At 48.0% G+C, this 12089-nt stretch overlaps 1 protein-coding gene across 2 annotated transcripts; it reads left to right on the forward strand.

The window, feature by feature from the left end:
• Positions 1-43: 43 nt before the first annotated feature.
• LOC110531629 (embryonal Fyn-associated substrate) lies at positions 44-11949 on the forward strand. Of its 2 annotated transcripts, none has more exons than XM_036987465.1 (9): positions 44-360; positions 1452-1814; positions 3000-4433; positions 4613-4732; positions 5591-6574; positions 8092-8166; positions 8946-9203; positions 9523-9751; positions 9909-11949. In XM_036987465.1, the coding sequence occupies exons 2-8, from the start codon at positions 1803-1805 to the stop codon at positions 9703-9705; spliced, it is 3066 nt and encodes a 1021-aa protein (XP_036843360.1). In that variant the 5' UTR covers positions 44-360; positions 1452-1802; the 3' UTR covers positions 9706-9751; positions 9909-11949. The 2 variants fall into 2 exon arrangements, with proteins under 2 accessions (XP_036843360.1, XP_036843361.1); XM_036987466.1 differs by lacking the exon at positions 9909-11949 and adding an exon at positions 1195-1324 and having other exon boundaries at positions 9523-9867.
• The last annotated feature ends 140 nt before the right edge of the window (positions 11950-12089 follow it).

Raw genomic sequence — 12089 nt, forward strand, 5'->3', positions numbered from 1 at the left:
AAATAGCATATAACAATTTATTGCGTTTACCATCTACTTACATTAAACGTAATTAGTTGGTTACAGCATCTCTCCTTGCCAGATAAAAATGGCCCAGATTGAACTATCTGTGTATGTAAAAGCACCAGAGTCTCCCGAGTGAAATGCTGAAGGCGGAGCTGTAATCTTCGGTTTCTCCATCCTCAAAAATGTTGCGCTTTACCGCAAGAGGGTCGTATCCAATTACGTAGTCCTTCTCCGGAGGGAGACATACGAGAAAAACCTCGTTTGCCACGAATTCCCTCAACTGAAATAAGGGAACGCTCGATAGCTGTCTTTCTTTTCTCGAGTATTGCATGAAATGTTTCTATTTCATCAAGGGTAAGTACGCTAGCGAACAAAACAACATGTGAGTGTCATTTTCAATGCAGACTGAAGTTTGCTTGTTAGCGAACTGATTTCATGCCCCCTTTTGTTTTGCCCATTGGCTATAGGCTAGCTAGCGGTTTACGTTACAGTAACAAGCTAACCTCCGCTCCATCGATTTAGATACAATTTGGCCCACATTATCCAAGTGAGCTAACCAAATATTGAATATTCATTTTTATTTTTTATCAGCGATCGGGTGAGCTGTGTGCTAACTTTAAGGGGCTAGCGAACGTTTGTTAGCAAATATTTACGTCATCTGAGTCAATCCATGTCATGGTCTAAAATTTCGTCTTGGCTGACTGATCCAACTGCCTGGTAACTTGATATGCAACCTCTGAGTTTTATGCTGTCAATTAAGTTTTTACAGAATAATTTGATATACATTTTTCTAATAACGCTTGTTACATATTTTGAACGCTTGCATTTTAACTGTAGATCTGTCATTGGGGTAGCATTTGCAGGATGAAATCTCTTGAGATGCTTGTTTTCAAGTGTTCAAAGGGAGAAAAAACTAAACAAACAATACTTAGTAACAATAATAATATGCCAACTACTGTCTAATAATAATATTTTTTAAAGTACATTAACAGAATAGCAAGTTATTGTACAACTACTAATGGGCCTACAACTAATAAAAACTAATGCTACAACTACTAATAAAACTAAGTGTATATAATACATACATATTTACAAATATCTTAAGATTGGTGATGTTTCTATTAGTTAAAAACAGTTTGTTCTTAATATTTGACAAAAGGCTTTCTTAAAATGCCCTGATTTCTATAGGTAAATTATTCCGGTCAGTTGAGCCTTTTTATCTGAAGGATCTTACTCTGTGATGGACCCTTGGAGTTGTTTGTCGAATGCAGTAGTGAGTCTTGTAAATCATGGATGTGTGACCACAACATGGGATATGGTAAGAAGACAGAAGTTATGAATTGGCTCTAAATACAAGTGGTAGATGTTGACATCCTCTAAGGATCTAGACTATGTTGTTTACAAAGTGAGAACAACACTAATGATTTCATCGTTTCCCTGACTAGGATTCTCCTTCAGTGGAATCAGGAGTGTGAAATGACGATTGCATCACAATCCGGCCGAACTGGCTTTTCTAATCTTAATCTCAAGAATGATCGACAACACTGAGCCAAGAAGAAGCAGTTCAATCATGCCCTCAATACAGAAGAACCCTATGGGCGTTGGTGAGTGAAGAAGGCAGGACATCTCGCAGCCTTGAAGGAGGCTGGTGGCGTTTCCCTTGAACACAACTCGGATCGTGTGTTTGGACTCCGCAGCAGTCCGCAGTTCACCTCTTGGTTCTAGATGGAGGACTCTGTCTGTTTGTGAGCCTGACCCAACGTCCTGACGGGAGCACTGTCTGAGGAAGAGTAAACATGTCCCTCTCAGTGAGTACCAATCGTGTGTGTGTGTGCGCACTTTTTGTATGAGATATGGTGGGTAAGCAGCCACTGATGAAATGAGCCCAACTGGTGACATGGCACTAGTTATTTTTCAAACCAGGGCCATGTTTGAATACTTAAAAATGTATCATCCTTCTTTGGGAGAATCACTGATATGACATAACTGGATCGGTGAAAGGCCATTGGCTGACGTGAACTTTTTTGTTGTCCCCATCCAGTACTCTCAAATCAGTGATTACATCATTCGGGGAAGGGAGGGAATGAAGGATGCGGTTTTTAAGTAATTGAACATTGCCCTGGCTTCCATCCACTGTTTCCAGCAGGCACGTTTCAGAGTAGAGCTAGTAGTGCAAAACGTTTTTCAACTGAAAACAAAATGCTGTGTTCTAATAAGACAAGATTGGACACTTTGACTTTTACATTTTTTAAAATTTAAATTTCCTTCATACTGAACGCAGCTCAGGGCTCAGCTTGTCTCTATAGCCAATCCCCAGGGGGTTAGGGTTTTGAAAAGGAGAAGATGAGAGGAGGCCCATGGGACGGCAATTAAACCCCAAACTAGGGACAGATGTTGCCTCCCTTCCCCCCCCTCCCTCTCTCTCCCTCCATCCATCCCTCTCTTTTCTCATGACCATTTACTCCTCTTGTCTTTTCAATCGTTCCTCCCTCCTCTGACTCTCTTTTTTACTCACCCTGAAAGTACTGTGTGCAGTAACTAAGTATATAGGGATTCAGCACTTATATCATTATGTGTTTAGTCATGATGGGACTGATGGGACTGAATGTGTTCTCTCTCTTTCTCACCACCACACTGTTTTTGTTTAGCTCCTCCCTCTTGCTCTTTAGCTCTTCTATTCACTTAAACCGTTATACAATCAGCTATTCTCAATCTCTTTCTTGGCATCAAGTCAATGCATTTGTCTGTGTGCAGTCCTGTCAGTATGCTTCCGGGTGTGATGTTAGGCTGTCTCTGTGTGTGCATTCTTGTCATCACTGCCCCCTATGACTAGTGTCCAAAGTTTTTCCTGACCACGTGACTTCATTAGGAAAAACTCTGGATTAACGCTGGGATAGTGATGGGTGTTTTGTGGATCTCTTATTTTGGAGAAATTCATGAGTTATTTCTGTGTTATATATGTTTTCCCTGTCCCTCTTTCCCCCCCTCCTCAGACGGTGCTGGCGAAGGCCCTGTTTGACAATGCAGCAGAGAGCCCTGAGGAGCTGGCCTTCCGGAAGGGGGACATCCTGATGGTTCTAGAACAGGAGCAGGGAGGGGGTCCTGGCTGGTGGCTCTGCTCCCTCCATGGGCGCCAGGGCATCGCCCCCGCCAACCGCCTCCGCCTCCTCCACACCACCCCGGGGTCTGACCCCCAACCCCCTAGCCGCGCCCCCAGCGAAGACTCTGTGTACCTCTCCCCTGGCCCGCTGGCCCGCACAGCAGTCTCCACGGAGGACATAGACGGCGTCTACCGCACCCCACCTAGCCTGGGGGAGGCCCTGTACCAGAGCCCAGGGGCGGTGCCTGTTGCCTCTAGACCAGGGGTCCTCCGACAGGCCGAGGTAGGGGGTCGCCCACGCTCCCGCTCCAGCTCTGGCACACGCCCCCTACCCGAATGGGACGGGGGGGTGACGGGGCGCCCGCGCTCGCCTTCCCTCCGAGGCAGAGATGTAGACTCAGCCGGGACTCTTTACCAGACCCCCTCCACCCCCACACTTCTTGGGCCCCAGCACCACAGATCACCAGGGGGTCTGACTGGAGTCCCTGGCCCAGAGAATGTCTATCTGGCCCCCAGTGGGATGCCCCGAGCTGTGGGTCTAGCTCCAGAAGGGCCAGAGGACAACACCTACCTTGTCCCCAGGGAGACTGTAGCGGCTGCAGGCCACTCTGACAGCTGTTACCTGGTCCCCAGAGGTACTGTACTGCCCAGCGAGGAGTTCTACCAGACCCCCACAGGAGGGGCAGCAGGGGTGGCCGTGGGGACCCAGGTTACCCCCATCGCTACCAGGATCCTGGAGACTCAGAGCCTCACCCCTTCACAGGTCAACGGGGACAGGGGGGCCCCCCTCAAGCCCCTCACCCCTCATTCCAAACTGGCACAGGGCACCCCTGGGATGATGTACCAGACCCCCACCCATGTGGGAGCAGGGATTCTCAGGACTCCACCCGTCCCTGCACTGGGATCCCCCAAACCTCAGCTGAAAGGCGTGATCCCAATAACCCCCAGAGGTCAGAGTGGTGTGCCCTCCACCCCTCCCATCGCCAGGGGGAAGCTAGCTCCGGCTACCCCCGTCAGGGGGTCCCCCTTGCTGGCCAGACCAGGACAGGGACAAGGCAGAGTGCCCAGGTCACCAAACTTTGCCCGTAAGCCACCTCCTCCAGCCCCTCCAGTGAGGGGTGTCACCAGAAAAGACTTGCCCCAGCCTGGAACCCCTGTGTCCACCTCTAAGCCTGCCATCTCCACCCCCCAGTCGACTCCTGTACCCTTGCAGCAGGAGAGCAAGGATGGGAGGATGACATCGGATGAAAAGAAGAAGAATGGGCAGAATAAGAAAGGAGAGGGCAGAGAGTATGCAGATCCTGATGACGAGAACCTTGATGAACAGGTGACAGACCGACAATCTCGTCATGACTAGGCCCCAGAGTTATTCCCCGTCAAGTCATGCATTCAGGAAAAACTCCAACCCTAGTTAACCAATGTGAACTATATATCTGACGTTGACCTTGTGCTTATAACAAGCATATAACAGTCTTATGACATGTTGTGTTGTGCCTGGTCTACTAGGTGTATGATACTCCTCCCAGCAGTAGGTGGCATCGGCAAGCCCCAGCAGTGCTGTGTGACGACGAGAACATCTACAACACCCCCCGCTCCCTCCCCCCACACACTGACCTAGAGTCAGAGGTCAGTCAGGATTCTTCCTCCACAGTGCAGACACCATCTCTCTCCTCTCCTACTCCATTTCTCTCTCTCTCTCCCTGGCTCTCTTCTTTCTCTGTCTTTTTCTCACTCCTCACTCTCACTTCATCTTTCTTTCTCCCTCTCCTTTCGCTTCTTTGTCTGATTCTCCCTCTCCCCCCTCAGCTCTCAACCTTCCCTCACCTGTTCTTCCCTTCTTCCCTCTGCCCCTCACTCACCCTCTCTTTCTCTCAGTACTCCCCTCTTTCTCTCAGTCCCCCTCTTTCTCTCAGTCCCCCTCTTTCTCTCAGTCCCCCTCTTTCTCTCAGTCCCCCTCTTTCTCTCTCGGCTCAACTTTCCTTCACCTGTTCCTTCCTCCCACAGCCCCTCCCTCCGTCTGTCTCTCTCTCTCTCTGCCACACCTGTTTCTCTGTCAGCTGCATTCCAGTCTGTCTGATCTGAATACTGCTGTTGCTATTTTCTCCCAGTCACACCCAGCTGTCTATACCGCAGTGGGAATGTAATGACCAGGCTATCCAATCTCCTCCTCTGTTCTTCTAGAACATACATAACAAACAGTACTACTGACTAGGAGCTTAGAATGACTGAATGGAATGACTTGAAGAACAATAACGGTCAAGGAAGACTTGCTCTGCGCCATATAGACCCACCTCGTCCTGTTGAATGATCTAGGTGCCCTTTACACTGGTGCTTTAGACATTATTTTGTCTAACTGAGCAATTGGTGTCTGGGCAAAATAGAGAGCAATATCCCCTTGAGGAAAGTAGCTATTAATTTTCTTTCTCCATTTCTCTCCATCTCCTTCCATTCCTTTCTGTCTTCATCTCCATTTCTCTCTTTCAGGTGTACAATGTTCCCACTATAATACTGAGCACTTCATCAGACCCCCAGCAGCAGACCTACAACGTCCAAGCGTCTGTTACAACTGCTGAATCAGAGGAGGACGTTTACAGCGTTCCCTCCCTTCCTGGCTTACCCCTGGCCCCGGGGGACATGTCCACCATCATCCCCCTGGAGGAGACGGAGCACGGCCAAGTCTACTCTGTCCTCGGCCAAGGGAAGAGAGCGCCGCTGGGGCTGGGTGAGGGCAGCGACTTGGGCTCCACCTCCGAGCCGGACTGTGGCATCTACAACATGCCTGCTCTCACACTTGACGTCTTGCCCTCTTCGGCGATGTCAACGTCGTCTTCCACACATAGGTTATCTGTATCCAGTAATGGGTCTGGTGACATCCAATGGAGATCCTCGCTTTCCAGTCTTGTCCAATCGGTGCTGAGCACTGCCTCGGGTGCACCCGCCTCCTCAAGGGACCTGGCTACCTCATTGGCTGAGATCCTGTCCGTCTGGAAGTTGAGTCAACCCAGCGAGGTCCCTCCCTCTCTCCAACTGGCTTGGGCCCGCCTCTCAGATCTACTTCCTGCTTTGTCTTCCTGTGGCCACGCCCCTCCGTCAGACACCCTGCTCTCTATGGTCCAACGGGCGCTGGAGGACTCCACCATCCTGTTACAGACGCAGGGGCGGCCCCGCCTCCCTTCCCAGGACTCCCTGTCCCGGAGACCCCTACCAGCCCTTCCCGTAGCGGAGATCAAACCCGTAGGGAGTGGTATGGGACCACGCAAGAGTAGCTGGATCCAGGAAAGGCCCTTACCCCCGACCCCGCAGCCAGCGTTCCCCCTGCCCCTCGCACAACCCTCCATGACCATGTCCATCACGGTAGGGCAGAGCGATGGAGAGGAAGAGATGGGGAACGAGTACGCTGGGATAGGTCTGACTCCCGCCCCGGCACCACTTCCTGTTGGAGACAGTGTGGGATACGTGAAGCTGCAGGTCAGTCTTCAATCTGCTGGCTTTTGTTTCTCGCTCACCTCTCCCTTGCTGGCACTTGTCTGCATTTTACATTGTGTTTGAGTTATTTTTTACATTGTGTTTTAGGGGGATTTCAGGATACTACAATTTAAGGTTAGATGGTTCAGAAGAAACCGCTTATCTTTAAACAGCCACTACAAATTGTAAAAATACTTCCCCTTTAAGCAGACTCCTTTATCCAGAGTGACTTATAATAATCGCTCTTGTATGTTTGCCTCTCTTCTTCTAGTTGTTTTATTGGACAGTTTCTGCTCTGTGGGCCCATGGCTGTTTCTAAAGTGATGTATCTACATTATATTTACAAAAGTATGTGGACACCCTTTCAAATGAGTGAATTCCTCCATTTCAGCCACACCTGTTGCTGACAGGTGTACAAAATTGAGCACACAGCCATGCAATCTCCATAGACCAACATTGGCAGGCAAATGGCCTTTCTGAAGAGCTCAGCGACTTTCAATGTGGCACAGTCATAGGATGCCACCTTTCCAACAAGTCAGTTTGTCAAATTTCTGCCCTGCTAGAGCTGCCCCGATCAACTGTAAGTGCTGTTATTATGAAGTGGAAACGTCTAGGAGCAACAACTGCTCAGCCGGGAAGTGGTAGGCCACACAAGCTCACAGAATGGGACCGCCGAGTGCTGACGCGCATAGCAACACTCACTACCGAGTTCCAAACTGCCTCTGGAAGCAACGTCAGCACAAGAACTGTAAGTTGGGGGCTTCATGAAAAGGGTTTCCATGGCCGAGCAGCCGCCCAGACACACAAGCCTATGATCACTATGCGCAATGGCAAGCGTCGGCTGGAGTGGTGGAAACGCGTTCTCTGGAGTGACGAATCATGCTTCAACATCAGGTAGTCTGACGGACAAATCTGGGTTTGGCGGATGCCAGGAGAACGCTATCTGCCCCAATGCATAGTGCCAACTGTAAAGTTTGATGGAGGAGGAATAATGGTCTGGGGCTGTTTTTCATGGTTCATACTAGGCCCCTTCGTTCCAGTGAAGGGAAATCTTAATGCTACAGCAAACAAACATTCTAGACGATTCTGTGCTTCCAACTTTGTGGCAACAGTTTGCTGAAGGCCCTTTCCTGTTTCAGCACGACAATGCCCCTGTGCACAAAGCGAGGTCCATACAGAAATGGTTTGTCGAGATCAGTGTGTAATAACTTGACTGGCCTGCAGAGAGCCCTGACCTCAACCCCATCCAAAACCTTTGGGATGAATTGGATCACCGACTGTGAGCCAGGCCTAATCACCTAACATCAGTGCCCAACCTCACTAATGCTGAATGGAAGCAAATCCCCACAGCAATGTTATAACATTTAGTGGAAAGCCATCCCAGAATAATGGAGGCTGTTATAGCAGCAAAGGGGGGGACCAACTCCATATTAATCTCCATGATTTTGGAATGAGATGTTCGACGAGCAGGTGTCCACATACTTTTGGTCATGTAGTGTACTTTCACCATTCCTCCACAGGGAAAGCTAGAGCCTCCCTCAGATGTCCAGACGGAGAATGTGTCAAACCAGACTGTCCACACCACAGAGCCTAGGGTAAGTAACACACACTCACATCTTATGCTCCAATTGTCACACATATGCTTGTCTCATTCTCACACACTTTGTTTTCACACCAATCACCCCGCACATACACGCACACACACTCATCCTCTCACATCTTCACACCACATACACAAACTATGGCCTCGGATGAATCATTAATTCTCTCTTGTGTATTTACTGATGAGCTTTCTCTGTCCTTCAGTCCAGTGAGTCAACATTGATCTACCTGACTTTAGGTTACATTGACAGTAAATCTGCTCTCTGTACTTCTTTATCCAGTTTCAACCTGCCTGGATCAACTGAACTTGTTTACCTTTACAGTATCTCTACCTCAATCTCAATGTCTCTTTATCTTTCTCTCATTTTTTCTCAGCCTATATTTTTGTAGGCTTAGGTTGCGTCAACTTGTGTCATAGCCACACAACAAGAGGTCATCTGTGGTTCTAAGAACTTGACATAATAGACAACGGGGGCCCATTGCACAATAGATGGCAGTTCCATAAGTGACAATGTTCATCCCTGCCATTACAATGATGACCCTATCTCACTGTCTCTCCCTCCCCCTGTGTCTCTAACTCTCTCCCTGTCTATCTTCTCTTCCTTCTCCCCTCTTTGCCTGCCCTCTCTCTCTCCCCCCTCCCCTGTCTCTCCCCCTCCCCCCCCTTCTCTGTCTCTCCCCCCTCCCCCCCTTTTGTCTCTCCCCCTCCCCTCCCCTCTCTGTCTCTCTCCCTCCCCTCCCCTCCTCTCTCTGTCTCTCTCCCTCCCCCCAGTTGAGCCCCTCCCCTCCTCTGCCCATCTCTCTCTCTCTGGAGGACTCTGAGCTGCTGTCCTTCTACTCGTCTCAGAGCCTGTCCCACCTCTCCTGTCTGGCCGACTCCATCGACGTGCTCTTCAACAGTGTGCAGGGGAACCAGCCTCCCCGCGTCTTCGTTTCCCGGGGGAAGAGTTTGATCGTGACGGCGCACAAGCTGGTGTTCATCGGGGACACGCTCTCCCGCCTCCTGACCTCTCCTGACCTCCGAGCAAAGGTCAGCACACATTTCATGCCAAAATGACACGGTCGTGACTCGTGTTCATGAGGGCACACTGTAGCAAAACATTTTACAACAGAAAAAGAAAATGAATGTTTTTCATAGGACGAGTTTAGGTAGTCCCTACCTGTTGCAGTCAGTTTTCTTCCATTCTATGCCTAATGAACACGACCCTGCATTTCATTCCAAATGTAGAGTTTGATACGGTAGTCAAACAAAGAAGAGCTTGCAGCAGAATTAATTAGAGTTTTAGGTCAAGGTGAAAGGGAATAGGGACATTTAGGTAAGATTTATTTTGGTCTTTCTCTCTCCGTAGGTCACAACCTCAGGGGGGCGTCTGTGTCAGGCCCTGAAGGCTGTCGTCGTGGCTACAAAGGGGGCAGCACAAAACTATCCATCGGTCTCTGCCACCCAGGAAATGGTGGACCGCGTGGCAGAGCTGTCCCAGCATGCCGCAGGATTCTCCAGCCTGCTAAAGCGCCTCGCAGAGATATCTTGACAATATTTCTTCAACTTCTCTTCTTGAAATGCCTTAGTCCAGGGTTTCCCAAACTCGGTCCTCGGGACCCCAAGGGGGGCACGTTTTGGTTTTTGCCCTTGCACTACACAGCTGATTCAAATAATAAATGAATCATCAAGCTTTGATCATTTGAATCAGCTGTGTAGTGCAAGGGCAAAAACCAAAACGTGTACTCCTTGGGGTCCCGAGGACCGAGTTTGGGAAATGCTGCCTTAATAGTTGTTTCAATGTGTGGTCTTTTTAATTGAATGGTTTGACGTTGGAAGTAAGTGACTTGGAATCATTGATTATCAGTGCTGAAGAAGAACTGAGATCTGTGCCTCAAATTTGTCATTGAGTTAGATTTTGTGTGTGTTGGTTGGGCTTTGTTTTTATACTTATTGACTTCTGTGCTCTTAGTGCCAACTGCCAAGCACAGTTGTCTCGTTGTGTGTCTAACTTATTTGATTGATGGATGTTTGGTTTTGCTCATGTTTGAACCAGGTTTGTGACATTATTGAGTGTCCCTTTTGGGCCACCGTATTATGGGAGACAGCCTAGTTCTGGTTGGTTGCCATACGTTCCTCTTCCTTTGACATTTGTTTTCTTATCTTTGCATCCTTATTTATTTGAAGTAACTCTCCACCCCCCCCCCCTCTCTCAAAAATAGCAAGTGTGCCCACATCCTGTTTGTTGCGATGGAGGAGAACAGGGAGAGCTGGATGAAGGTGCAGGTGGTGGGTCTGTATATAAATGCTGTGGCAGCATTACTGTGTGTTTCTGCCTGGTGTTGCATTGCAGATTGTGTAAAACTTGTATTATCCAGAGGACGTTGACCATAGGAGCTTGCAAGATGACAAGATGGCTACTCTTTTACCCCTTCAGTTTCCCAGCTTGTAGTCTGGAAGAGGGGGATTGGAAAGAAGATTAAGAATTCTATGTGGGACTGAGATTGGTTTCAAGTAACCTGTTGTTGGAGTGGTGCAAGAGCGGGCTCAGTCAGGCATGCCCTTTCCCACGGTTGGGCCATCGAGAGGGAAGAACCTGTATTCCAACTTTTACCTGTCTACACCTGTCTCGCTTTTCATTTCTCCCTTTCCTCTCGCTTTCTCACACATATTACACCTTCCGTCACACACCCTCACTTTCCTACACAGTCCCCGACATGTTGTCCAAAGGACGAGAAAGAAAGGGTTGTCTTTTGTCTATGCGGGTAGCTCCCAGACAGACATGCTGGTGTACTGTTGCCTGTCTGTTTTCTATTCAACTCTATTGTCAGTGAGGCATCCATAGCAGACAGGTGGGTTGCAGACTTGCCAAATGGGGTATTTCTGTAGTGCGTGTGTATCTCCATGAAGTTAATCTTTGTCACCATCGCCCTCCTTAAGTCAATGCTTAAACTAATCTTCTGTGCCCAAGCATTGCTCCTACCTATCTAGTTCCCTGTAGCCTCTGATAGGCTAGGTGGAAGTATCGCCATATTGCTTCATGGGCTACTCTTACCCAATCCTCTCAGATCCTAATAAGAAGTGCATAGGGGGCTAAGGTATGATTGGGGCGCAGGCTTCTAGGCTTTCCTATTGTTGAAAGACTAATCGCACCCTGCAAAGTCAATGCTGCCACCCTCCCTAGTATTGCTGTCTGACTCTGCAGCAGTGATAGGAGGGTGAAATGAACAAATATGCGTCTGTGCCAAAAAAAGTAGGAAGTAGCTTTGTCAAACACTAGTGTTTTGCCTTTGTGCTCCCCCTAGTGGAAAGTAGCAGGGTTTCTACAGAATGCCTGCCTGCACAGTAAAGTCACATCCATAGCCGGAGGGCCTAATAATAGAAAGGCGTCATCATAATTAATAACAATTGTATTTATCATTTTTCCTAGTGGCTTTGTGATCTGCATGGCTTTAAGTTGCTATATTTGTTATATATGCACATTTAACCAGGGATGTTTTCACTTCACACCGTGATTTCAATTTTACTACAATGTTTGAACAGAACAAATGGAGAAGAGCAGTTAGTTTGATTAAGCTACATTTGATTTTTCCCTTTTTTGTACCAGAATGTATTTTTGAAAGCTTTTCATGTTGTTTTTTTTTTTTTACACTAAAGTGAATTTGTTGGGATTGACTCAATGGCTATATAAGGCATATGGATCTATCCAGTCTACAGTTCATGTAAGTTGAACACTACAATAAGTCATTTGACTCTGTTCCCTTCTAAAATGTACAAATACATTTTTACAATTACATTCTGTCTTGGTGTGGATTATTTCTGATGAGAGTATATGTATTTTAAAAAGGTGTTTCAGTTTTCACCTTGTTAGTGAAGCATCTGACTTATTAATTGTGGCTTGTTTTTTAGGACATTATACTGTGCACTGTCTGTAAA

Source organism: Oncorhynchus mykiss, chromosome 9 (assembly GCF_013265735.2).
Source record: "Oncorhynchus mykiss isolate Arlee chromosome 9, USDA_OmykA_1.1, whole genome shotgun sequence".
NCBI classification, from domain to species: Eukaryota; Metazoa; Chordata; class Actinopteri; order Salmoniformes; family Salmonidae; genus Oncorhynchus; species Oncorhynchus mykiss.

Coding starts and splice junctions, on each gene's coding strand:
- LOC110531629 (XM_036987465.1), top strand. Junction 4,733..5,590: donor ACACTGACCTAGAGTCAGAG/GTCAGTCAGGAT, acceptor TCTCTCTTTCAG/GTGTACAATGTTCCCACTAT. Junction 8,167..8,945: donor TCCACACCACAGAGCCTAGG/GTAAGTAACACA, acceptor CCCTCCCCCCAG/TTGAGCCCCTCCCCTCCTCT.